At 32.6% G+C, this 26,999-nt stretch overlaps 4 protein-coding genes across 6 annotated transcripts; 3 read left to right on the top strand and 1 right to left on the bottom strand.

Moving 5' to 3' along the window:
- Nucleotides 1-1,599: 1,599 nt before the first annotated feature.
- Nucleotides 1,600-3,681, top strand: LOC124825760 (cytochrome P450 83B1-like). Its single transcript, XM_047298460.2, has 3 exons — nt 1,600-2,190; nt 2,356-2,671; nt 2,869-3,681. Exons 1-3 carry the CDS (start codon nt 1,619-1,621, stop codon nt 3,475-3,477), a joined length of 1,497 nt encoding a protein of 498 aa, XP_047154416.1. The 5' UTR covers nt 1,600-1,618; the 3' UTR covers nt 3,478-3,681.
- A 9,297-nt stretch (nt 3,682-12,978) lies between these two features.
- On the top strand, nt 12,979-16,860 carry LOC124825769 (TMV resistance protein N-like). Its single transcript, XM_088102363.1, has 5 exons — nt 12,979-13,670; nt 13,753-14,848; nt 14,933-15,208; nt 15,340-16,068; nt 16,253-16,860. Exons 1-5 carry the CDS (start codon nt 13,183-13,185, stop codon nt 16,703-16,705), a joined length of 3,042 nt encoding a protein of 1,013 aa, XP_087958489.1. The 5' UTR covers nt 12,979-13,182; the 3' UTR covers nt 16,706-16,860.
- A 3,443-nt stretch (nt 16,861-20,303) lies between these two features.
- Nucleotides 20,304-24,903, top strand: LOC124825756 (suppressor of disruption of TFIIS-like). Its single transcript, XM_088102199.1, has 9 exons — nt 20,304-20,584; nt 21,017-21,100; nt 21,183-21,248; nt 21,339-21,436; nt 21,556-21,593; nt 21,721-21,808; nt 22,210-22,536; nt 23,192-23,257; nt 23,696-24,903. The coding sequence occupies exons 2-9, from the start codon at nt 21,031-21,033 to the stop codon at nt 23,855-23,857; spliced, it is 915 nt and encodes a 304-aa protein (XP_087958325.1). The 5' UTR covers nt 20,304-20,584; nt 21,017-21,030; the 3' UTR covers nt 23,858-24,903.
- On the bottom strand, nt 22,062-26,592 carry LOC124825757 (UPF0161 protein At3g09310). Of its 3 annotated transcripts, none has more exons than XM_047298454.2 (5): nt 26,333-26,592; nt 26,197-26,256; nt 25,881-26,021; nt 25,674-25,765; nt 22,062-22,469 (listed from the first exon to the last, which is right to left on the bottom strand). In XM_047298454.2, the coding sequence occupies exons 1-4, from the start codon at nt 26,508-26,510 to the stop codon at nt 25,698-25,700; spliced, it is 447 nt and encodes a 148-aa protein (XP_047154410.2). In that variant the 5' UTR covers nt 26,511-26,592; the 3' UTR covers nt 22,062-22,469; nt 25,674-25,697. The 3 variants fall into 3 exon arrangements, with proteins under 3 accessions (XP_047154410.2, XP_087958326.1, XP_047154411.2); XM_088102200.1 differs by lacking the exon at nt 22,062-22,469 and adding an exon at nt 25,047-25,229; XM_047298455.2 differs by lacking the exon at nt 22,062-22,469 and adding an exon at nt 25,047-25,546 and having other exon boundaries at nt 26,333-26,591.
- Between the last annotated feature and the right edge of the window lie 407 nt (nt 26,593-26,999).

Genomic DNA, 26,999 nt, shown 5'->3' with positions numbered 1-26,999 from the left:
TACTTCATGTATTTGATAGAATAATTTGAAGATTTAGTACAGTCTTTTACATTATATACGTAGAGTTAGATAAGTATATTTTTGAGCTAATATGTAGCTTTTTAACAGAAAATGTACACGAGAAGTCAATACAGTATATAAGAAAGTTATATGTAAAATATGTAATAGAAATGCACAATAATAAGTACAACACATTTATTTGTATGTTATTTAAAATGAAAATGATATAAAATTATCATATTGTTATATCCATATTCTGACTTATTCTCCATTTATAATAATTTGTTTGTTATAGTTGTATATAATTTTGTTTAGGTTTGATTTGTAGAAAGAAACAAAAACAAAAAAATTATGTAGGAAGAACATCTATATTAAACTTCGGTTATTATTAAATCAAAATACAAAATAGTGTTAAGTTTCAGTTATACTCAACCCCTTCCTTAATAAAAATAATTTAATTTCTAAGAGCATTACACTTCAATTATTTGAAGAACTGAATTCTAATATCTCTATAAAATTAAAATGTTTTTAAAATATTAAAAGGTATTAGACTACCGTTATTAAAAGAATCAAAATCTATTTTTTTTATTTATTTTCTTTTATTTATAGTTTTATGTTTCAGTTTTGTTCAAAACTAAAAACTAATATGAAAGTTTAGACTCGATTTATACCAAATTAAAAAATATCTATATTTTTATATTGTCTAAATATACTTTGATTATTAAACCGAAATAGAATAACTAAAATATGTCTTGATTTTTCTTTGCACTAGCGCTACTACAGATATTTGAGTATCTCATCACATGTTGCAGTGCTAGCTGAGATGGCTTCAACCCTTTAATTTAGACCGGCAGATAGACACTGAATTACGCTGTTGGGCAAAATTATCATATGAGAGCTTCAGTGGTATCCAATGTTGGGTGTAAACCTAGGCCACTGGCACTCCATGGGTAATGAGCCTTGTCACACTAGCACTATGTGTGCCTTAAGTATCATAGTATGCCAGTTTTGTTGTTGATTTTGTTACACTGTTTGTTATTTTTTAGTTTTAGCTAGTTTTGATATTCTAATGGTTAATGTTATTAATGTTTATGATTTTAATACTTGATATAATTGATGTTCCAAATATTGTTGTAGAGATATAAGTTGGGATATGTATTTGATATATATAACTCCAATAAAGTGATTAAGTTCATTAAATATATATCTACTTATAATGTTCTTAGAATATTTAATAAGTTGGGAAATTTTAGTAAAAATATTTATATTTTTTTGGATATTTTAATATTCTTAGACCATTGTAGAAAGACTTTGTTAAAGATAAATTCTATTCTAACATATATGAAAAATATTTTTGGTTACCAAAGATATTTTAATTTCTATTGTGTAAACCTCTAAACTCTTCTTCAATCTTTTATTTATTTTTGCTCTTGTCACTTTCAATGCAAAAATATTTTTATATTATTGAGGAATCATCTTTTTTGAAATCCTCGTCACACTAACTATTAAGAGATTCTTGTGAAATTGACCTAACATGCTTATGCCCCCTATATAAGTTTCTATGATTCTAATATGAGATTCACAGAGTGGTTTCTTCCACCTCATTGTTATAGAAACAATGTTGACCTCACTTCTAATTCTCTGCATTACTCTTCCTTTGTTTTTCTCATTCTTCCTCAAATACCTCAAAACCATGAAAAACCCACCACTCCCACCAGGTCCTAGAGGCCTTCCCATAATAGGGAACCTTCATCAGCTCAATAACTCTACTCTTTATCTTCAGCTATGGCAACTCTCAAGAAAATATGGACCAATATTTTCCCTTAAATTAGGTTTAAGGTCAGCCATTGTTGTTTCCTCTCCTAAACTTGCCAAAGAGGTAATGAAAGATCATGACCTTGAGTTTTGTGGGAGACCTAGATTACTTGGCCAACAGAAATTGTCTTATGATGGGATTGACATTGCATTTTGCCCATACAATAGTTATTGGAGAGAAATAAGGAAAATTTGTGTTGTTCATCTCCTTAGCTCCATTCGTGTCTCAAACTTTTCCTCAATAAGACACTTTGAGGTCAAGCAAATGATAAGAAAAATATCCATGCATGCCTCCTCCTCCAAGGTTACGAATTTGAGTGATGCACTCATGTACCTCACCAGCACTATTATATGCAGAATTGCCTTTGGGAAAAGGTATTGTAAGAGATATGGAACATGTTTTTCACACTCATATAAACTCACTCATTTCTAAATTTTATTGTTTTAAAAAATTATGTGATATACTTTTTAGTACAAGATCGAGTAAAAGTTTAATTAAATGTTTCACTAAGTATCATATATTGGTCCACTTTCCACCAGGTATGAAGATGAAGGAACAGAAAAGAGTAGATTCCACGAGCTACTGAATGAGTGTCAAGCCATGTTGGGCATGTTTTTTTTCTCAGATTATATTCCTTTCTTGGGTTGGATTGATAGAATCACAGGGCTACGTGCTCGTCTTGAACAGAATTTCAAAGAGTTGGATACGTTCTACCAAGAAGTCATTGATGAACACATGGATCCTAATAGAAAGACACCAGAAAACGAGGATTTGATTGATGTCTTACTTCAACTCAAAAAGCAACGTTCGTTTTCCGTAGATCTCGAAAATGATCACATCAAAGCTGTTTTCATGGTTTGGACTTGTTTTGCTTTCCTCGTTTGATTTATCTACTTGTGTATCAAATTATTGATATGTATGTAGAGACTAGGCGTCAGATAGAACATTTTTAATTTATATATTATGTGTTTAATTACTTAATATGTTTTGGACAAAGTTCAGTTTAAAATATGTTTTGAATCGATTATGAACTACTGATTTCTTTTTTGCAGAACATGCTTGTAGCAGCAACTGATACAACTGCTGCTACAACGATCTGGGCTATGACCTTACTACTAAAAAATCCAAGAGTAATGAAGAAAGTTCAAGAAGAAATTAGGAATTTGGCGGGTGAAAAAGATTTTCTGTACGAAGATGATATTCAAAAGCTCCCTTATTTCAAGGCCGTGATAAAAGAGACACTGAGACTGCATCTACCAGCTCCCCTACTTGTGCATAGGGAAACAAATGAAGCATGTATTTTAGAGGGCTATGAAATTCCAGCGAAGACAATAGTGTATGTGAATGCTTGGACTATCCATAGAGACCCTAACTCTTGGAAAGACCCAGATGAGTTTTTACCAGAGAGGTTCTTAGATAATACAACAGATTTTCGAGGGCAAGATTTTGAGTTCATTCCATTTGGTGCTGGACGTAGAATTTGCCCTGGTATGATTATGGCCATTGCTTCGTTGGATCTTATTCTAGCAAATCTTCTCAGGTCATTTGATTGGGAATTACCAGTTGGAATGAAAAAGGAAGATATTGATACTGAAGTGTTGCCAGGAATTACTCAACACAAGAAGAATCCTCTATGTGTTTTGGCTAAGGTTCGAATCTAGAACTTTGATTAATAAAAAAGCGTGTGATATTTTGTTTTGCTGTTGTTTGGTGTCTTTAGCTGCATCTACTCAATAATGATGCCAATTCCTTATTCCAGAATATTTCTTTTGTTGTATAATTAATTTAGATATTATCTTGGTTGGACAATGAGATGAGAAGCGTGTCCCTCTTTGTATGAATGACCAATGAATACCATAAAATGATTGAAGCAACTGTACGAACTATATATGTACTTATGTCGGTATTATTATAGCTCGACAAAAAGACAACGGTTTTGTATATGTTCATGAGATTAAGACAAGAATAACCTAGTAAGTTAATTACTTTTTCTTTCAAAATAAAGTTACTAAGTGTTAGAATTTTTTTTGTGATATATGTTGGGAGATTGATCACTTCTAAGATCTAAGATATAAGTTGTTGATATAAATGACTTAGACACTCATTCTATCATAAAACCTTAAGGTTTAAATTTTGTGCACTACATTTAATATAATTTTTTTAATTTATACTTAAATTCCTAACAACATGAAAAATTAACTTCAAAAAAATCTTAAGATTACTAATATTAAAAATATATAGAAAAAAGAATACGAGATCATAGGTGAGTAAACTAAAATACATTGGATCAACTAGGAAAAGCGAAAAAAAAATCTTATTTTTTAAAATAGTAACTTATGTGCTTAGATGGTTTTGTCCAACCAAAAGAAAATGTCTAAGTGAGAATATAGGTGGAATAATTTATTTGAGAATTAATAGTCTCATCTTAAGTTAGATCGGACCAAAGCAAAAATCAATCTATAGTGGAGAATGGTGCGAAAGTTAGTAATGGATGAGAAGATATGCCTTGATGGTTGTGGTGGGATGAAGATTAGTGATGGTTTTCTTGAGAGGTTGAGTCAATCCTAGAGAAGGGTGGCTAGAAGATACCATATGAGATACTCTATCCTTGACTTTAGAGACAACTTTGAATGACTCAAAATTTTGACAACATTTCATTACTAATCTCAAAAGACCTTTACAAAGGAGAGACACCTCTATTTATAGAAGAGATGTCTCCAAAATGTGTAGAAACTAACTTTAAAAATGTTACCTCAGTGCAAACTTTAAGAAAATAATTTCATCTTGGTGAAGGAGAAGAGGACATATGGCCACTAACTTTTAGGAAAGTTCTTCAATTCTAGAGTGCCATGTGGACACTACTCTTGCAAAAGCTTCCCGGTTATAATTATAACACATGGCCATTTCTTCTAATGTAGGACGCCCTCCTCCATGCCTTGTCCAACATGTTAGGATAAAAACATAATCACCCAAGATTAACTTAAACTAGGTGCAAATTGGATAACCAAAAACCCTATACTACTTGGCTCTTAATACAAAGGCCTGAAAGGAAATCCTACACTACTTGGTTCTTAATACAAGCCTTAAATATTCATAATCTACTAAAGGTGCTCCATGATGGCCTAAAAGGAAGAACTTTATTTCACCTTGCATAAATGACCCCAACTCTTCTTAAATATGCTTACACTAGAGAAAAAGAAAACACATTTTATAGCTCAAATTTATACCGCTTCTAAAATAACAGGTATAAAAAATGATATGATGACAATTTTGTAAATAATAAAATATTTTTAATATCGATTGGAGTTACCTAAAAGTGTTAAAAAATGACTTTGGATGTGCGACTGATAAAACATGATTTTTTTTTCTCCATTTAAATAGAATATATTTATCTTCAAAAAAAGCTTGTATCACTTGCATATCATCATAATTAATAGATATGTTACAAAAATTTAGGTTTATGCCATCTCTATCTCGAGAGAATGTAGTAGGAAAAAGTCTTAAGACATTATAAATGGAAATAAAAAACTTACAAAATACTAAAATGACAAGCTGGAAAGGAAAACAAGATCTATAATGGATAACACCACTTGTTGTCAATCTAGTTGTGCAAATACTACAAAATAGGCAACCAAATGAGCTCTCGTCACATTTAAGAAATAAGTTATAGTCACAATTAAGAAATAATCTTTGGACACAAATAAGAAAATTAGTTTTAGCAAATAACTCTTCAAAAATTATAATATTTACTAGTTATTATTCTTGTGAAACTGAATTTATCCCGCGAAGTCGCCTTCCACTCCCACAAACTCTTTACTACCCGATACTCATACTCCAAGCCTCTTTTGCCCACTACTGAATTGTGGGGTGCTTGCAGAAAATCCTCTGATGCTCAAGTTTGTTCTAATCATACATTCTGATCAAATATGAATTAAATGAAAAATGATGTCAAACTACAATTAAAATACTATTTATAGGTTTACCTTGTTGACCATAGGCCCCTACTCGAATAGGTCACAGTTATGGACCCATTGGCCAAAGGCCCAATAACCAACTTACCTAGAAGAAACTAGAATAATATGTGGCTAAGTTATCCAATGAGAGAATGTCCTCGGCAGGCATGAGGAAAGACCAGTAGGTAGTACCCTGGTTTAATGAGCGATGTTGTCATCAAAGTAGATGCAATCTTTAGTGTAGAAAGCATAATTATCGGTATTCGGTGTTCGGCTAAGCGATCCATTCATGTTGCATTCAATAGTCACCTTATTGGCTATAAACTATCTGGAACTAGGTACCTAGTAAATGGTATTATGTCATTGTCTTAAGTCATCCAAAGAATGTAGTTGAAAGGACCGTGGGGTCTTTGACCACATACAGTACACCAAGCCCCCAATCTTTTCATGTCTTGAAGACATGTAAAGAGTGCCAATGTCTAATCTATAGTTGAAGTAAGGTGCCGACATCTGATAGTCGAAAATCTTGGTTTTGCAAAGTCTTTTCATGTTTAGAAGGCATACAAAGAGTGTCAGTTCTTAGTATATAGTTCAAGTAAGATGTCAGCGTTTGATAGTCAGAATGCTTAATTTTGTAAAAGAATTTTGCAACGAAAATTTGTTATCATGCCTCTCTATTATCGTCCCTCCGATCATCCTACCTCCAATACCTAGATTGGGAGCACACAAAACGCCTAAGGTGACCAATGCGGATAAGATCTTCTACTTTATCCTAGAGTGTGGTGCACTCATCAATGGTATGACTATGGTTGCAATGGAACTTGTAATATTTGGTCATCTCTGCGTTAGGAGAATTATGAGATTTTCTAAGTGGGGGGATAAGGTTTGTTTGTAGTGCCTTCTCTAAAACCTAGGACCTCGGGGTGTTGAGCACGGTATACCATGAGAACTTGGTTGGCCTGTGCTTCCTAGTAATTCCCTTTCTTCCTGACAGGCTGCATGGCAACTTGCATGCCCGTCATCTTCACCTTATTTCATTACTGCTCCACATCCTCCAAACGCATATACTTTGTCACCCTACGCCTCATCTCTTGAAAGCTAGTTGGGGGGTCATTCACAAGTCGTTAACGAAAGGCCCCAGCTTCAGGGTTGTGATCATGTAGGTAAGCATGACTTAGGATTAATGTTTTTCACCTTTAGAGTCACCTTGTTGAACTAGTCATTAAAGGCTTAGAGGGACTCGTCATCTTTCTGTCGGATGTTTAGGAGGTGAACGAGGTGAGGTCATACCGATAATTGGTTGCAAACTGTGCGGTGAAAGCTTGGTTAAGGTATCGAAGTAGTCTATGGAGTAGGGTGGCAACCCTGTCCACCACTCCAGAGTTGCCTCCTTTAGGGTGAAAAGAAAAGTCTTGCACATAATGACATCATGTTAAGACAAGATTGCCTATAAAACAGGACTGTCTAACATCTTTATGTTTTGAAGTCTAGCAAACAACGATAAAGAAATGAATTTTTGACAAAGTATTAGCCTTGTGAAAATAATATCATTGAATGAAAGACATCTTATAAAACAAGCATTATGATATCTAAATAAATAAAGAAAAGTTTCAATAAACGTGCTAGGACCAAACGATCCTATTGAGAGTAGATGTGTTATTACTAAACGATGATTTATTATAAAAGGGTCACTACATTAAACGATATTTTAGTAAACGTATCAATATGCTACATGATATTTTTTTATAAACGCACTCTTACTATACCTTACTAAACAATGCAATAATGCACTACATGATGTTTTTGGTAAACGCACTAAAGCTATAAACAATGCTTCAAAAACAATGTGTTGAACAACATTTTCCTAAACGCACTCTTGTACTAAACAAAGATCCCTAAATGATGAGTTGTTACTAAACGCCTTTAAAAGTTTAAATGATTATATTAAACGATGTTTTCATTCAACGATGAAATCTTTGTGAATCAATACTTGGTATATTTTCAATAGTACTTAAACGATCTACATGTATAGAAAAATTGACAAGCACCGTATTGTTTTGAACACGCAATTCAAAACATTAATTACACGTTTCAAACAACAAAAGTAATAAGAAAAAGGATATATCTGCCAGCATATATCTCTATTATACTCTGTGCAGATGCCTATTATACGTATCCACTTGCTCCATCACGAACAAGTCTGAAATGGATGCTAGAAGCAAAGAAGACATTCATGGAATGTTCTCTACTTCAAAAGTTGTGCTGAAGATTTCGTAGAACCTACTTTGGTTGAAGTACTACAACAAGTTATGCCTACTACCTATGAAAAGGCTACGAAGATATGAAAATTGAAGACAAAATTGTCTAAAGGATCTTTTCTCATGAAGGCTGTAAATAGAAGATCCCTTGAAAAGAAGATCAAGAAGGATAAACACATGAATAACGAAAAGATCATCTGAAAAGCGAAACTCACTTTTCTGCAAGAACAAAAACTTTGAGAATACACTCTCAAGCTTTATAGATCATTAGCTTACATTTTTAAGAAGAGAGAAAATCCTACAAGGTCTATTAAATTTATAGCTCAGTTGAGTTAAACACCTACTAGACAATTGTCTAAGGGAAACCAGGTGTGGGTAAACTCATACTAGTCAGCATTACATGTGTTACCAAGATTGACTAGGAGAAACCAAGAGTGGGTAAACTTAGACTAGTCAGCGTAACAAGTGTTATCAAGGTTGACTAAGGGAACCAGGAGTGGTATAGAATACTTGAAGTAGTCAACGTAACATGTGTTACTAGGATTGGGTAGGGTTTCCAGGAATGGTGTCTAATACTCAATTCTAGTTATCGTAATAGGTGTTACCAGGATTGACTAGTGTAACGAGAAGTGGTGCTAATACTCAGTTGTAATCTTGTTGAAACTATAGTGGAATCTTCTAAGAGGCCTTACATGTACATCACATTTTCATTGTGCTAGCTACGTGTAAAAGAAAGAAAACATGCTGAATAGAAAAGCTTCTCGCGGGCCACTCGGCGTAAACTTGCACTAGACGAGTGACTAATCCGCAAGTTCAAATGAGGCTTCATGTATCATGAGCTTGAGTGGACTTCTCTTAGTCCAATTAGCTACAAATTGAGCAATTTCAAATCAGGCTTCATGTATCATGGGCTTGAGTGGGCTTCTCTTGGTCCAATTAGCTATGAATTTGAGCTTGTTTTACAAAACTTTGAGGTCCTTTTATGCTTTTTCTTCAGGTTCTTCTTACATTCTCTTTATCATCGTATTGTGAGAACTATTTTAGCGAGGTTTATTCCATTAACAAATAAAAGAGAAAAGATACAAATTAGATATTTTATTTTTGGTTTAAACCCTCGAATGGTCCTCATATTTATATGGGAATCTCAAATGGGCCATCATTTTTTTTCGGTCTCAATTGGGTCATATTTTTTGTAAAAATGAGCCAATTTTACCCTAATCGTTAAGTGCTCTTAGACGACGTTAAGTTTAGCTGAGCTGTATTTTATATTTTGATGACGTGGCATTGTTCATTAAAATTGAATGGGTGATGTGTTTTAAATCATCGAATCCACGTGGCGCCGATGCTTCTTATTCCCTCCAACCATTGATCACCTTTCACCTCTTCCGCTCCTCCGCCCAAGTTGCTTTCTTCCCACTCCCATCCTCAAACCCTCACTCCCTAGACACACCCTTTCTCCCTCTCAAACTAAAAAACGTCGTTGTAGGGGGCGCATTTGTCGAACTCCTCTTCTCCTCCGCCAATGGAGCACCTCATCTTCCATTCTCTCACTTCTCCTTTTCCCTCACTCTCACTTCATTTCTCTCTCTCCAGAAATGGCATCAAAACTATCATTCATGGTGTGTTTCATGGCTCTATGCGCCATTGATCTAGCACAAAGCGCACCATCCCCTCAAGCGCCAGCACCGTCCGTGGAATGCTCAACCCTTGTTCTCACCATGGCCGATTGCTTGTCCTTTTTCACCAATGGCAGCACCGTCACCATGCCAGAGGATACCTGCTATTCTGACATCAAGTCTGTGCTCAAAACTGCCATGTTTGCCTTTGCGAGGCTTTCAAAAGCAGTGCTCAGTTTGGTGTGATTTTGAATGTCTGCAAGGTCATAAAGATAAGTGCTTTCAAAACTGCCCCTGTTTGTCTTTTCATTTTCTTTATGGTAGATTTCTTCATAAAGATCAGTGCTTTCGACTTCTGGGTTGGTTAAAGGTTTTATTTTTACAAACAACATTTCTATAGTTTACATCTATTCCAATTCAAATATAAATATTCATAGGAAGTTGATGAAACAAGAATCATATTTCTTTAGGAAAACACGACAGTGATAGCAACAAGCTCCTCCCTTTAGAGCACTCACGGCAAAATATTCCTCCACAAAGCCAGCAGTGATGTCGAGAGCACATGATGGGATGAAACCTCACACCACAAAGCATACAAGAAGAAGCAACACTATCAGAGGAAAAAGAATCAAAATACTCTTTAGTATTGCAACTCCTCCTCCTACCACCCACCTCATCATCCTGTCAATAATATTAAGCACCATAAACAAAATCAAACATGGAACCCCAAACTATATCCAGACCCAAAGGAAAAATTGATATAATTTTAACTTTAAAGTAACATATTAATTTAATGTTTGTAGATGATCCATGAATAATTCCCTTATTCCTCTCTCTCTTCTGGTCTTACTTTCAAATGCAACATGAACACATTAATGTTTGTGAACTGTAATGGTAAAGCATCGGCGTCGTGGAAGGTGATTTAAAACACATCAGTCATTCAATTTTAATGAACAATGCCACGCCATCAAAATATAAAATACAGCTTAGCTAAACTTAACGCCGTCTGAGAGCACTTAACGGTTAGGGTAAAATTGGCTCATTTTTACAAAAAATGACCCAATTGAGACTGAAAAAAAAAATGATGACCCATTTGAGATTTTCATATAAATACGAGGACCATCCGAGGGTTTAAACCTTTATTTTTCCATCAATTTTAAATTTACTATAAATATAATATAATTTAAAATTTTTAATAAGATAACGTTAGTAGTTTTAGAGAACTGTCATATTCTTGTAGAATATATATATATATATATATATATATATATATATATGATTTACTGTTTCGAATTTTTTTTTAATCGAATCAGTTGATAACTGAGATTAAAAGCTTTTTTTTAGTTTTGAAATTGGTGTCAAATGTCGAAAATAATTCTGTTATTTTCTTTCATTCTACCAGTAAATCTATAAATAATGACCGTAATTCAAACATATATTTTATATTTTAAAGTTATAAAAATTCAAATTAATAAGTTATAACTCAAACTATTATTATGATTAAGTTATGTGATTCTTGTTGCTCTCGTTAGACTATATATGTATGCTATGTAGAAGAAGTGTAATTATACAAATAAGTCACTAGTGCAGAAAGGATTTTAGACATATGTTATTTTGGGCTTTTAACGTTTGATATTTGTCCAACATCTATATGGGTGACGTTAATGAGACGTCGGACCCTTTAGGTCAAACGTCTATAGACGTTGGACCCATACAGGTCAGACGTCTCTAAGATTGCTCCTGACTCTTGGTGATTCGAGTTTACATCTTTATATTTTAGTTGAAGAGAATGTGATGTATTGTACATTTTTTTTATTGGATGGTTTTAAAAATGTAGTGGAGGGAATTGGAGGAGTACAAAACGCAAGAAATCGCCGCCAAAGAACGTCGCCCAAGGACACAAGAATAACTGCACCAAAACCCAACGAAAACGCATTTTAATCGGTTCAAATGAAAGATAATGCATCAAAAGAGTGATGTAGTCAGACTAAAATTAATTTAAACCGGTGCAAAAGTGAGAAAACGAACCTGAAAAGCTAACTCGTAGAGAGAAAATGCGACGAAGATGATGAACAATGAGTGCACGTAACGGCTGTCTCGCGTTCACGTTGTTTTAATGCCGAAATTTAGACGTCGGTTCCCCAATTAACAGACGTCTAAAGTGCTTTAGAAGTCGAAGTGGCCGGATCGGACGTTTAAAGGGAGTCAAAAAGTGACTTTTACAATTTATGGGTTTAGGGTTTAGACGTCGGTTCCCCAATTAACCGACGTCTAAAGTGCTTTAGAAGTCGGAGTGACGGGATCGGACGTCTAAAGGGAGTCAAAAAGTGACTTATAAAATTTCTGGATTTAGGGTTTAGACGTCGATTCCCCCAATTAACAGACGTCTAAAGTACTTTAGAAGTCGGAGGGGCGGGATCGGACGTCTAAAGGGAGTCAAAAAGTGACTATTTAAATTTCTGGGTTTATGATTTAGATTTCGGTTTCCCCAATAACAAACGTCTAAATAGAATAAAAAAATATTTTTTATTAACTTTTTCGTTTAGTTTTGGCATCTATTCGGGGGAGCCGACGTATATGAGTATTTTGACGTCGGACCCCTCCATAGTCAAGGTCTAAATAGTTGTTTTATTTACGAAAAATATCATCGATCATTTTTTATGTTGAATATTCGAAGATCAGACGTCTAAAAAGTAACGTTAAAGGTCTTTTTGCACTAGTGAGTAATCATGGACTTGCTTAAGGGACCAAAACGGGTCTTCATTATCAGATAATATCCCAATTTCAATACAAGATTATTTTATGTCTTGTTCGAGTCAGAACCAAACTTAAAAGCAAAAAAAAAGTAAGATAGAAGGAGACAGAAAGAAAGGTTTAGAGGTGGGAGGAAATTAAGGATACTAATATTTATAGGTCCTCATCATAGTTTTCTGCTTTTATTCAATGTAATTTTACTTTCATGTGAGTGCTTTTACAAATATATCACTTTTTCTTTAATTTATCTAAATATCGCAATTTTTTATTTTAAATCTAACCATATTATTTTAATGTTATCATTGTCCACCACTTGAACAATTTTCACGAGTTTAGATATACTACACCGAACCAGAATTCAATGTCAATATAAATGAAAAAAAGAAAAGAAAAGAATGTTTGTTTAATAATTACAACAAAATGATATTGAAATAACGTTATAAATTGATTAAAATTAAATTGAGGTGTTCCATGTTCTTCTAAATTGTATTTATACTTTCAACTTCGTTCATTATTATAATTACGTGTCTCAGAGATATATGTGTAATGTGAAACAGATGCATTGCTTATGCTTTCATGATGAACATGATATAAAAAGAGAGATGGTCCAAAAAGCAAAAGGAAAGTTATAGGTAATTTAAAAAATACAGATTGTAATCTGAAAAAATCCACAACTAATGGCTAAAGTAAAAAGGGTTCTGTGATGGGTATGTAAAGATCATGTATCTGACTGTGTTGCATTATTGCTTTCTCTTCTAAAATTCGTGAGTTCTTCAATTCCTTCCATGGAATTGGCGTCTTCATCATCCAAACTGCAACGGAAGTACGATGTGCTCATCAACTTCACTGAAATAGAAGACATTCGCAAGAAATTTGTTTCTCATCTCGATTCTGCCCTCTCTGCTAATGGGCTCACCACTTTGCTTCACCACGAGAATGCATTGCAGCCATTGCACATCCAACAACCTATTCTTCATCTGTGTCGGGTAGCAATTGTTGTTTTCACCAAAACTTATTCTCAATCTGCTTGGTGTCTTCATCAGCTTCAACAAATAATTGAATGGCACCAAACTTATTCCCGACATGTTCTGCCCGTATATTACGAAATTGAGCCATCTGATGTACGTCTTCAGAAGGGTGATTTTGGAGAAGCCTTTAAAGCAACTGCACACCAAACATTTTCTGAACAACAACTGGAGGATGGCGTGTCCAGGTGGAGCCACGCACTCACCAAAGCTGCGAATTTCTTTGGATGGGATGAGAGCAATCACAGGTATGCAGAACTAGTGGATTTAAGCTTGTGATTTAACTTTGCTGATAAATGACTTCTTCTATAATTGCTATTGAACTTGAAGGAGTGATGCAGAACTAGTGGACACAATTGTTAAGAGCGTTCTTAATTTACCAGTCTTGTCTGTTACTAAATTTCCGGTTGGATTGCAATCCCAAGTGGAAGATGTGATTCGAACTATAAAAAATAAATCAATGGAAGTGTGTAGGATAGGGATATGTGGAATGGAAGGATCGGGTAAAACGACCCTTGCCAAAGCCATCTACAATCAAATTCATGGTACATTCATGGAGAAAAGTTTCATTGAAGATGTTTCAGAAGTCAATCGAACAAGAGGGTGTATTCATTTACAAGCACAACTTCTTTCAGATGTCCTAAAATCAAGAGTGGAGATTCATAGCGTTGAGATGGGAACAAGTATGATTCAGGAAAGACTTCATGGGAAAAGGATGCTAATTGTACTCGACGATATGATCAATGAGTACTATCCATTATTCGACCTTAGGAAATGTTGTGCATGGTTCGGTAAAGGAACTGTAATTATCATCACAACAAAAGATGTAGAGCTACTGAGGAAGCACCAAGTTGATTCTATTTTTCGGATGAATCTAATGAATGCAAATGAGTCCCTTGAGCTTTTTAGTTGGCATGCATTTCGAGAAGCAAAACCAAAAGAATACAGCGACCTTGCAAAAACAGTAGTTACTTATTGTGGAGGACTACCTCTTGCGCTTGAACTCATTGGAGCTTGTTTATTTGAAAGGACGAAAGAAGAATGGAACAGAGTATTGTTAAGATTAGACAATAAGATTTATTCTTTGATGTATGTTGTTCCACTGATATTGAAAATAAGCTTCGACGGTTTAAGGAATAAAATTGAAAAAGATTTATTCCTTGATATATGTTGTTTCTTTGTTGGTAAAGGCAGAGCCTATGTTAAGAAGATGCTGAATGGCTGTGGAGTTGACCCTGATAGTGGAATAAGAGTTCTGATAGAGCGTAACCTCATAAAAGTTAAAAAGAACAACAAATTTGGAATGCATCCTTTGCTACGAGATATGGGAAGAGGAATTATTCGTGAAAATTCAAAAGAGGAACCTGGGAAGAACAGCCGAATGTGGTATGATAGTGATGCAGAATATGCACTGTCAGAGAATACAGTAAGAACAATCTCGATCTATGGTTTTGAAACTTCTTTTTGGAAGTGAATGTTTTCTCATGTGCAATATATTTTTTTTTCTTAGCTACTTTCATCACAGAGGACAAAAGTCATTCAAGGATTGCCTGAGAAACTGTTTTTAACCAGTACAGATGGCTTCAAACCTTCTCCTTTAAAGGAAACAAACACATCAAGAATGTTGAAACTCACTGGAGATTCTGGGTACGTTTCTAAGAAATTGAGATGGATCAGTTTGCGAGGGTTTCCTTCAGAATACCTACGTAACAATTTTTATCTCCATGATGCAATAGCAATTGATTTAAAACACAGTCTTCTTCGATTCGTCTGGAAACAACCCCAGGTTTTTTTTCTTACGTGCCATATCCTTTTGAAACCCAGCTTAACATAAAAATAGTATTTGATTCCAGTTATAACTATTTTATTTTATCATTTTCTTTTCTAACATTTTATCCAAAAACTATGTTCTTGAAGGTTTTGCTTTGGCTAAAAGTTCTTAATCTTAGTCACTCCAAGTACTTGACAAAAACCCCTGACTTTATCGGACTACCACGTCTTGAACAACTCATTCTCAAAGATTGTCCACGTTTGAACGAAGTACACCAATCTATTGGATGTCTTTGCTATCTTACACTGCTAAATTTAAAGGACTGTACAAGGCTAAGCAATCTCCCAAAAGAGATATATGAGTTGACAACTTTGCAAACTCTCATTCTTTCTGGTTGTTCGAAAATTGACCTATTGAAAAAAGATATAATGCAAATGGAATCCTTGGTAACTCTAATTGCTGAAAATACAGTTGTGAAACAATTGCCTTTTTCAATGGTAAGTTCAAAAAGCATTGGATATATATCTTTATGTGGACTTGAGGGATTGTCACATAATCTCTTTCCTTCTATCATTCGGTCTTGGATGTCATCAACAATGAACAAGCTGTCTCATAAACATTCGTTTTGCATGGATATGGAAGATAATAGTTGGGATGATTTTGTGCCATTTCTTAGCAGTCTTGCAAATCTTCGAAGTGTTTTGGTGCAATGTGATACCGAATTTCAACTATCTAAGCAAGTAGAAACTATTATGATTGAATATGGAGCAAATATTACAGAATCAGGAACTTCAAAGCAGCACTTCAAGTCTTCTTTGATTGGTGTTGGTAGATGCAAAGATTTCTTCAATGCTGTCAGTGATAGAATTTCTGAGGTTCTTCTCTAGCTTCCCTTTGTTCATTACCTTCTAAAAGTATCTGATTTTAATAACCAACTAACCAAGTGATTTTGCTTACACTAAGTACTAGCAAATTGATTTCCACTTTCTTGATATACTAGCTTCATTATTGTTTAATCATTTTTTAACTAAACATGCCCTTATTTATCTCACGATACAGGTATTTGCAAGCAGTGAGTCATGTGATATTTCTCTTCCAAGTGACAATGATCCTTATTGGTTGGCGCATAGAGGTGAAGGACATTCTGTTTCTTTCACTGTGCCTCAGAACCGTGTATTGAAGGGAATGGCTTTATGTGTTGTTTATTTGTCAAATCCTGAAATTCTGACAACTGAATGTTTTAGAAGCGTCTTAATTGTTAATTACACAAAGTGCACATTACAGATGCACAACCATGGGATGGTAATTATCTTTAATGATATAGATTGGCAAGGTATAATATCAAATTTAGGATCAGGAGACAAGGTGGATATTTTTGTGATATTTGGTCATGGATTACTAGTCAAAAGAACAATTGTCTATCTGATATGTGGTGAATCAAATGACATACAAAAGGAGCCTGCGCCAAAGAAAAATTCCCTGACTAGATTTATAAAGAAAAAGGAAAAGTGAATTTTGGTAAGTCATTATCTTCTTTTGAGAAGAGCAGGATCCCTTAAGTTATGGAATTAATCCGTGTGTCCTTGATTGTAATTTATTTTTTCTCAAACTTTCCTTGTGTTTCTTTCAGTTAAGAAATTCATCTTTGTTTTACTCTGTTTCTCGCTCTTCGCATTGTGCTTCCTTGGTTTTATTTGAGGTGTTTGAAACTTTTCTTTTCAAAATGTTTTTCGTAGGAAAAAACTTAAATTTAGTAGTTATCAAATAAATAATTATTAAGAGTTATAGTGTTTATTGTATTGGGAGAGAAGAATAAGTTACTTTGTTATGTTTTACCATTATTATGGTGTATTATTTTAATAATTAGGAGCATTATAGTCAGTAGATGAAAGACCTAATGTTAGTATCCTATAAATTTAAGGTTTATGAGAGATGAAAACACACTAGAAGCATATTAAAATATCTAAGTGAGTGTCATTTTCTAACACATTGGCATCTGAGATGACTCAGTGTCTAAGTCAGAAAGAGATAGTGAGAGAGAGATGGTCAGCCTAGCATACAGTATGTCTCTGCCTCGGTTGACAAAGAAAGTCAACTTTGACAATTGGAGTGTGCAAATGAGAATCCTTCTTGAATCCCAAGACGTTTGGGATGTTGTAGCGAATGACTATGAAGAGCCCATGGTAGATGTATGGCAGACAGTGGCCCCACTTGTCGCATTTAGAAAATCATGAGTTAACGATCAATCAGCTCTGTACATACTATATCGAGTTGTTGATGAGTCTGGCTTTGAGAAGATAGTGAATGTTAAATCTTCAAAAGAAGCGTGATGGATTCTTTAGAAAGTTTACAAAGACAATAACTGTGTAAAGCAAGTTAGACTTCAAACTCTCAGACGTAAGTTTGAGAGTCCGAGAATGAAGAGTAGAGAACAAACGATCGAGTATATATCTCGACTAGAGGTTATAGCAAATCAACTCGGAAGAAATGAAGAGGAGTTGCCTACTAGCTGTATTGTGGAGAAGATCCTAAGGTCACGGACTAAGGACTTTGAGAATATTGTGTGTTCAATTAGAGTCATATGAGCAGCGAAGGAGAACGTTGTTTGAGCCACTTTATAAGGTACTTTAGGTAAAATTTGACTTGAAGGAAGTGCTCCTTGGACAAGGTGTTCCTAGAGCAAGGTGTTCCTAGAGCAAGAGGTCGTGGACAAGGAGGTCGTGGCCAAGGTGATCATAAAGACAAAGATGAACAAATGGGGCAACAAAACTGGAGAGGTAGTGGAAAAGCGAGAGGTCAAAGAGGTCGGTCTATTAATTCTAGAGTAGAATGCTATAAATTTGGTAAACATGGTCATTATGCCAGTGACTATAGGTCGGCCAAGTGTTATAATTGTGGTAAGGTCAGCCACATAGCAAAATGATGTTGAGCTGAAAAGAAAAAGGAAACAAATTTCCTTACTAAGGAGGCTAATAAAGAGATTGGGATCCTAATGATGTCAAGAACCCCAAAGATTGAACTGTCGAGTTGTAAGATCGGGCTGCCAAGTTGGAGTACGAAACTCATTCCGAGTTACTTGATATTTAGGAGTATGGAAGTCGAGGTGAATATAAACAAAATAACAGATGTCAAGTTAAAGTCGAGTTGTTCAAACAACTTGGTTTGGTATCTAGATACCGAGGCTAGTAATCACATGTGCGATGATGAAAGCATGTTTAGAGAGCTCATTAAAGTAGATGTCAAATGAGTGGTATTCAAATAATAGGTTGAATGAGTTGTTGTTAAGCTCTAGCTAATGAATTCAGCTTGTGTTGGTATTTGTGATGCGGAAGGGAGGGGAGGGTCGTCGGTGGCTGAGGAGGTGGTGGGAACATCCATGGTGGGGGAATGGGGTTGTGGTGGAACGGGAGAAAATCTGGGAAGATTGATGTCAGAAAAAAAAAATGATGTGACACTCCACCGTCAGCCAGCTTAGCATTTTTTTAACGTTGTTAGTTTTGGAGGACGAAAAATTATAATTTCCTTAAAGAGAAGGACCAAAATGTAGCTGAGTTTGAAAGAGAGACTAAAAACAAATTCACACAAAATCGCTTGATAGTTTAGGGACTAAAAACATATTTAACCCTATTATAAAATAGTAATACAAAATAATTATATAAAAGATAAATAATACAAATAATAATATAATAAATCTATTGTGAAATATGTTTTGATAATTATTACACTGTATATACAGCGTAAAGATACCAAATTAAGAAACACACAAATACCTATCATCTATATTAACATAGTCTTTCTCATGGCTATTACCTTAGTATCAACTAAAATTTTCTAAATTAGCGTTACTCCCTAAACAATAAATTTCAGAAATTAAATTTTTAAAGTTTCAAAAGTAAATTTTTATAAATTTAAAAATTAAAGTCAAACTTGACACGAAATTTAAAGTAAAAAAACATAATTAATTGCATATCTATAACATTTAAATCTTTCCCATTTCCTGAGAAATGCTGGGCCACAATTTCACGTGCAGAGTAATCTGCTTGGTCCATGACCCTGAACAACTGGAAATGGTTTTCCCGTTTCCTAGAAGAAAATAAAAATAAAACTATTAAAAAAATATAATGATTTATTTACTAGTGTAAAAAAATAAAGAAAATATTTATTATTCAAATAAAAAAGAAATATTTTAATAAATAGCATTAACAAGAATCAAACTTGTATATTTGGGACAGCTATATATCTGTCTTTCCCAAGTTCAATATTTTTTTCTTTTGAAATTGTTTATCACTTTACTAAACATTGTGTTAGCATAAGAAAAAACACTTTACAAAAATTTAAGTGCAAATACTTTCAACTTATTAATAGTGTTGCTGAATGAAAATTAATATTTAAGGTCAATATACTTAAATACTTAATACACGGTAATTTAACTTAAATACTTTAATACTATTACATTATAATTTTAATGCAGAGTAAAATCCTAAACAAAATACTTAAAATATATTTCAATCCTATAATTTCTCAATTAATTTTAAATATTGTGAAAATGCATGTGTCTGTCTCCAGTTTTAATGATAACGAAAGATAAAAATATAATTAAAAATTTATAAATTATAATGAAATTAATTAAAAAATATTACTAAAATTATTAAAGTTGTAAAAAATTGTATAATAAAAATATTTATACTAAATGTTTATGGAACTCTTAAATGTTTATACTAAAGAACTTAATTGTTGATTTTGTTAATTAGGGTAAAAAAAAGTCATATTTTCAGTGGTACATTAATGTACACATAGTACATACATTCAAAAAATAGTATAAATTTCATTAATCTCTAAATTTCAGGAGATTATAGTTTCCTGCATCTTAATTATGTGGATAAAGAAATATATGAAAACCGAAAAATTGAATTTTCTGCTATAAATTACAAATAAAACAAAATCCATTTTCTTTAATAATTATAAGAAGTAGGTTAAAACCCATGTCAGTAAAATGAGATTTTCAATGTAACTTTTATTTATTGCACAGTGATATATTGGGAAACTCAATTTCAAGTTTTAAGAAAATTGGAATGAATGAAAGAGCCATGCAGGAAAATGGTGAGGTGGCATATTCATATTAAAGTATATAGGAAGAACATAGACCACGTGATTGTTTTCTGTGCAACCAATGCATGTTAGTTATATCTGAGGCAAACATGAATAGAGAGAGAACCTTCACCAACTTTCTCCTGAACCTGAAGGCTTATATAATTCTACTAAGTCTGAAAAGAAAAATGCAGACAATAGAGTGTGAGAGAGATTGAGTTTGAGGTTTTGCATTTTATTACAATTTTAGTTAGCTCTCTAATTTGAGAAAATAAAGTTAAAGCTAGTTAGCAAAAAGTAAAGGTTGGTTCAGTTTGTTGCAAAAGTTTTCATTTCAATCATTTCAAAAGAGTTTCCATCATCTGCTGAAGCTATCTCAGATAGATAGCAGAAAAATTTGTAAAATGAAAGTTCCAAATGCTGTGTTTTCTCTTTGATTTAGTAATAGAAAAGGTTCCAAATGCAGGATTTACACCTGTATAAACTGTTTTTATGTTTTTATGTCTGTCATTACGTTTCTCTTTTAATTTTATGAATACAGTGAACTTTAAAGTAAAACCATAACTTTTATTGTATAGGAATTCCTTCATGTTTTTTATATGTGGTTTGTCTTGTAATCATTGCAGGAAGTGTTAATATTTTTAATTTTTATATTTATTATAGTTTGAGAATAATGTTCATGGTGACTTGTTCATGAAACTTACTATTCAGTTGTTTTCTGTTTAAATGTGTAAGGATTTGGTTTTCTGATGGAAATGGAGAATGATAACAGCTTCACACAACAGACGGCAAGGCCAAAATTTGATTGTCTTCTATTTGGTAAGCTTTGTAATGAGTACACTGTACAGAAAAATTCCACCTTTGTGCATTCTGCTATATAATAACTTATATTATTTTGCAGATTTAGATGATACTTTGTATCCTCTCAATTCTGGCCTTGCACTTGCAATTCACCAAAATATCAAGGGTAAGTGACTGTGCCACACTTGTGCTGTTATAGTATTTTCATTATTGTGTTTGTAGTTGCTGCTGAATTTTTGACATGGTTGATCTTTAGATTACATGGTGGAGAAACTTGGCATAGAACCAAGTAAAACTGATGAAATGACCAACCTTCTTTACAGTAACTATGGAACTACTCTTGCTGGTTTAAGGGTGTGATTTCCTCTATTTGTTCACTAATTATCATTTTACGATAAATAAGTTTTAGTTGTTATTAAATTCTGAAAATACTGGTAATTTATTTACTGCCATGCATTTCATTTTCTGTTCAGGCAATTGGATATGACTTTGATTATGAAGAATATTACAGGTAGTGTTGCATCTTTCTTTTCGCCCACATCACTTTGAAATGACTAATGAGTGTTTCTTTTTTCAATATGCCTGAGTCTCTTTAATCTGAAATGGTGATATTTGACTCTTCAAAATTTTGTTGACAGTTTTGTTCATGGAAAATTGCCCTATGAAAACTTAAAGCCAGATCCAGTTCTGAGGAATCTCCTGCTGAGCCTTTCTTATAGGAAGCTTGTAAGTTGTTTATAACAAAAATGAAAGCAGTACAATTGCAAAAAAAACATCATGACATTCAAAAAATATACATTTATTAGAAATTTTATTATATATTATTATATTAATTATGTCAAACTATATTTTCTTTCAAATATATCAAGAAAATATCTTTTATATATATATATATATATATATATATATATATATATATATATATATATATATATATATATATATATATATATATATATATTAGATTGTCAAATAGTGGTTCTAAAATTTACAAGTTATATTTTTAGTTTCTAAAATGATCACAGATTTTTTTTTTTTTTTGTCTTGATGAATAGTATGTTCCCTCATATAGTACTATATTTAATCTCTCACTCTTGTGTTTGAACACTTGTTTTTGTGAATAATAGATTTTTACAAACTCAGACAAAGTCCATACGATTAAGGCACTGGAAAGACTTGGATTGGAAGATTGTTTTGAAGGAATCATATGCTTTGAGACTCTCAATCCCATCCACAGAGGTACTGTGTATGATGATGAAGAGAACAAAGGTTCAATGGCAACTGATCCAACCCCAAAAACAGCTCTAAAATGCTCAGAAATCTTTGACATCATACAACATTTTGCTGAACCTGATCCCACTGCAGAGCTTCCAAGCACATCAGTTATCTGCAAACCATCAGAACATGCCATTGAATTGGCTCTCAAGAAAGCCAACATTAACCCAAAAAGAACAGTAAGAAAAAACAACCTCAGTTCTGTTAACTTTCACAAATAACTATAGGTTTAATGTTTATTTGTAACATCTCACTTTTTGATTTTATTATCTCTAAAAAAACAATATTAGTAGTTCGTGTCTTTATAAAATGTGTCACATCAAAACATATTTTACACCTTATCCTTCTCAAATTTAAGCTTTTAATTTGATAGTTTGATAATGAGTAAAACAGATTCAATAAATAATTAAAATAGATTTTAATATGATTTTGATATTAAGTTAATTTTAGTTTAATTTTATAAAACTTGTTTATAAGATTTGATTTCGGATCACTTTTATATATGTACATATATATTATAATTTATTTTTATCTTTATAAAATTTTCAATATAATTTCACTACTGGAACAATATAAAAAATGTAGAATTGAGAAAAAATGCATCAATCAGAAAAGGAAAAGAGAAAAATTAGTATCCAAAAGAGCTTTAGCATCTGCTTATGTTTATGAAGTGACTTATTTAACTTCTTATCATATTATATAACCTGTAAATCTATTACTTTTATTCCTATAAATATAAATTAAGTGTTGATAAATTTTTGGCAGTTCAAGAATTATTTTTCTTAAAGCTTTTAAGGTTGGAATACATTTGATACGGTTCTTTGCTACATTCAGCTGTTCTTCGAGGATAGTGTCCGCAACATACAAGCTGGAAAACGAGTGGGTCTTCACACTGTGCTGGTATGTCAATGTTGGGAACTTTGTGTAGTAGAAACTCACTATTTTTTAGGAATTACTTGTCGCTTTATAAGTTTGATAGAATACTATTTTTAATTTTTTTTTATTAGACAAATTTTGGTAATTTCAAATTTTATCCCAATTGATATATTGGCACCTTTCAAAAAATTTATCAACTGGATAACCTTTTGAATTAACATGTTACCCCTTTTGATTCAAAGAAGCAACAAAGCAAATATAGGCTCAAGTTAGTATATTTATTAAATTTTGGTTTTAAATAACACTAAAAATTTATAAAAAACACCTATTTTTATGTATTTTATATTTAATTTAAGAGAGAGATTAAAGATTGTAAATTAAAAAAAAATGAAAGTGTGATAATATATTTCCTTAATATTTAAGTAGTTGAGGTTCTAAAATTTGATTGGTTGGTACATCCAGGTTGGTAAATCCCAGAGAGTTAAAGGTGCTGACTATGCCATGCAGAGCATTCACAACCTTAGGGAGACAGTACCTCAATTATGGGAAACTGAAATAACAGCACAAGTTATTGCATGTCCTGGGACTCAGAAGCTTGCAGTGGAAACAACACTTATAGTTTGAGACATGCAAGAATGACAGTTTCTATTATCATCAATAAATTTAAGGATCAATTACAATTTTTAGTTCTGACTTTTGAGATAAATTTAGTTTTGGTTTTCTAAATCTTTAAAATATTATTTTAGTCTCTCAAATTTGAAAAATAATTTCTGTAGTCTTTTAGTAATAAATGAAGGAATCAAAAGATTTTTGTGAAACTAGTTTTTATCCTTACATTTCAGAGATTTCAAAAGTTTTTTTTTTCAATTTGAGAGATTAAAATTAGTTTTTTTTTTATTTGAAAACCAAAGTTAGATTCATCTTAAATTTATGGGGTTAAAAATTTAGTTAAATCTGCGTTAGTTTCCCTTGTTCTGTTTTAATGGTTACGATCCTTGATAATTAGTTAAGTTAGGTCATTTGCTTTCTTTTAATAAAAGCATTAACGTTTGTTCTTGCAATTTTGTAGTTTTTAGTTGATCAGGTTATGGTACGAAAAAACATAAAGAAAAAGTTATTGTACCTAATTTAATGCGTTAACTCAAAATATTAAAACATTTTAACTATCTCTATCTATTTTCAAAAATATGTTTTATATTCAACTGAAATTATATTTTCAATTACTTTTTTATACAGATACTTTATAAATATTTTTATAAATAATTAATAAAATTAACTAACTTTCTTTATCATCCCAAGTTTAATTAATTCTTCTAGAGAGGAACCGTGTTCTTAAAATAAAAAGGTGTTTTGTTTAATTGTTATTAAAAAGACAATGTATAATTAATTAATGTTCGAATATAGAATTTTATAAATTTAAGAAAGAGAAGGCAAAATGGATTGGGCAATGAACATGTCAATCTGAGTAAGCCAATTCATTAAGCCCAGAAATAGATGGGATGGCTCATCCCGCTAACCCATGACTTTGTATTGTGGTGTCTTATGTTGTTTAATTTTATATTATTTTTTTATTGTGAAAATTTGGAAGGAGAAAATTGGATATAGATATCTTTCACTAGAAAGAACAAAACTATATATTAGCCATTAAAAAACTGTACTTAAACAAAAATAGGAAAAGAAAATAAATTGGGCTAGCCCATTTCATCATAAAACCATACTACAGAAAAAAAATTATCAGTTATAATCTGGTTTTTCTCAAACAGAAGACTCTTCTTTAGTAAACACAAGATCGAAATATGATAATATGGTATAATTAAAACAACAAAATTTCTAACTTGTAATTGAATCCTCTGCTCTGAATAGTACATAATATGAAAGATCTAAAGAATACCCAACCCAAAACAACTAAGCATCATAGGTGAAATTCTTGTTGACACCACTAGTAGATAGTGAACTAACTCAAGTACTTTTAGGAGAGGCTAGCATTAGGTTCCACCTAATAACAGGTACCATGTGAAAAAGAAAGTCACAATATACTTGTCACTGACATTCCTCTGATATAAAACATATAATCTACACCAACTATGAGTCTCATTATGACTGACATAACAAATCTAAGACATTCCTTATGTAGATGATTACTCCTATGTTGGATTTAAAAAAACATACTTCATAAAGTATAAATCTACGGTATTCAATGTGCAGATCTCTCTTTGTTTCAGAACTGTTTTCTCTTTGGGTGTACAAAGATGTTCAATTTGATTATCATCCGATCTATTCCGATCACATATAATCCTTCTCAATACAATTTCTCTGATGTGGTAAGAAAATAGGTTGTTTTTGCATTAGTACAAAGTCCAGAAAAGGCAAATGCAAAATCACTAGAAACTCATTAAAATATCAAACAGGTTCAAAATGTTAAGTCAGCAGTAATGAGTACCTTAAAATCAGCCATTCATCTCAATCAGTCGTCAACATCTTCCGGTAGACGAGGCTCGCCAAACCATCTAGGTGGATCATAACCATGCCCACCTAAAGACATAACGAATATACTTGTAGCACATTTAAAACCAATTATGTAACTTAAAATCAGAACAAAAATAACAAGTATGCACAACACTATCAAAGTAATTGGTCAATACCATACCAAGGGGATTGCATCGACAGAGACGCCAGGCAGTCAAAACTGTACCCTTCACCACTCCATATCTCTTATAAGCCTCCATGGAATATTCACTGCATGTAGGAACATAGCGACAGCTCTTGGGCAAAATTGGTGAAATTTCTCCTGTACACATGAACAATATCATGTTTGGGTAAACCAAGCTTAATCAAACATTTATTCAATATTATTCTACCAAATAAGAACCTATTTATAGGGTTTAAAAAATTCAAATGTGAGTTTAAATATTGGTATATGAATAAAGATGAGAAAAATTGAAATGAGAATGAAAAACAGTTACTCTTGTAGAATCTCAACATGGACAGCGCAACTTCGACTCCTAAATTTTTCACCTCGCCATCTGATGAAAAATTTAACAGTAAAAATTAAATTATTTGACAAGTGAATTAGCTTAGAAGAGAGAGAGAAGAGGGTACCTTGGATTGTTTCAGGGTTGGAATCTTCCTTTAATGCACAAACCAATGGGGTGTGATGATGTGGTAGGGTTCCGAAAGGATAGTGGAGTGGATTTATTTTGATTTTAGGAGAAGAGAAATTAGGGTTTTGAATTAGAACGGAAGAATAAGAGTTGTGAGTTAGAAAAAGATTGGCCATGGTGACGCCAAGACACAAGCACCACCGCTGTGAAGCCTTCAGACCAGCACCAGCATTAGTGACTGACAACAAAATGTGTTATATTGAGAGCGATAATTTGAGGAGATGAGTTCAATTTATTTTCTTTAAGAAAAAAAGGTTAAGATTCAATTGTATTTTTATTTCTTTAATCTTTGTAAAAAACTTTATTAGTAAAACAAAGGCTTTACAGCATAAAATAATACAAAGTAATTTTTCAAAATATTCAAAAAATAGTGTACTTTTACTATTACTAATATTGTGGTGAGTACATGAAATATTCAAAATCAATTACTTTTAAAGAATATATTCCCAATAGTAAACAAACATGAATATACTATTGCTTGTTTTGAAATTTCCAAAAAGTATTTCTAAATTAAATTTTATAAAAAATACTTTTATAATCTTAAGCAACCAATAGTCATTATATATATATAAAAGAATTTACAAGAAAATTAATATGATGCTAAA

The sequence above is a fragment of the Vigna umbellata genome, chromosome 11 (genome assembly GCF_029865625.1).
Source record: "Vigna umbellata cultivar VRB3 chromosome 11, Vumbellata_1.0, whole genome shotgun sequence".
Classification (NCBI taxonomy): Eukaryota; Viridiplantae; Streptophyta; class Magnoliopsida; order Fabales; family Fabaceae; genus Vigna; species Vigna umbellata.
This window is presented reverse-complemented; position numbering and strand designations above follow the sequence as displayed.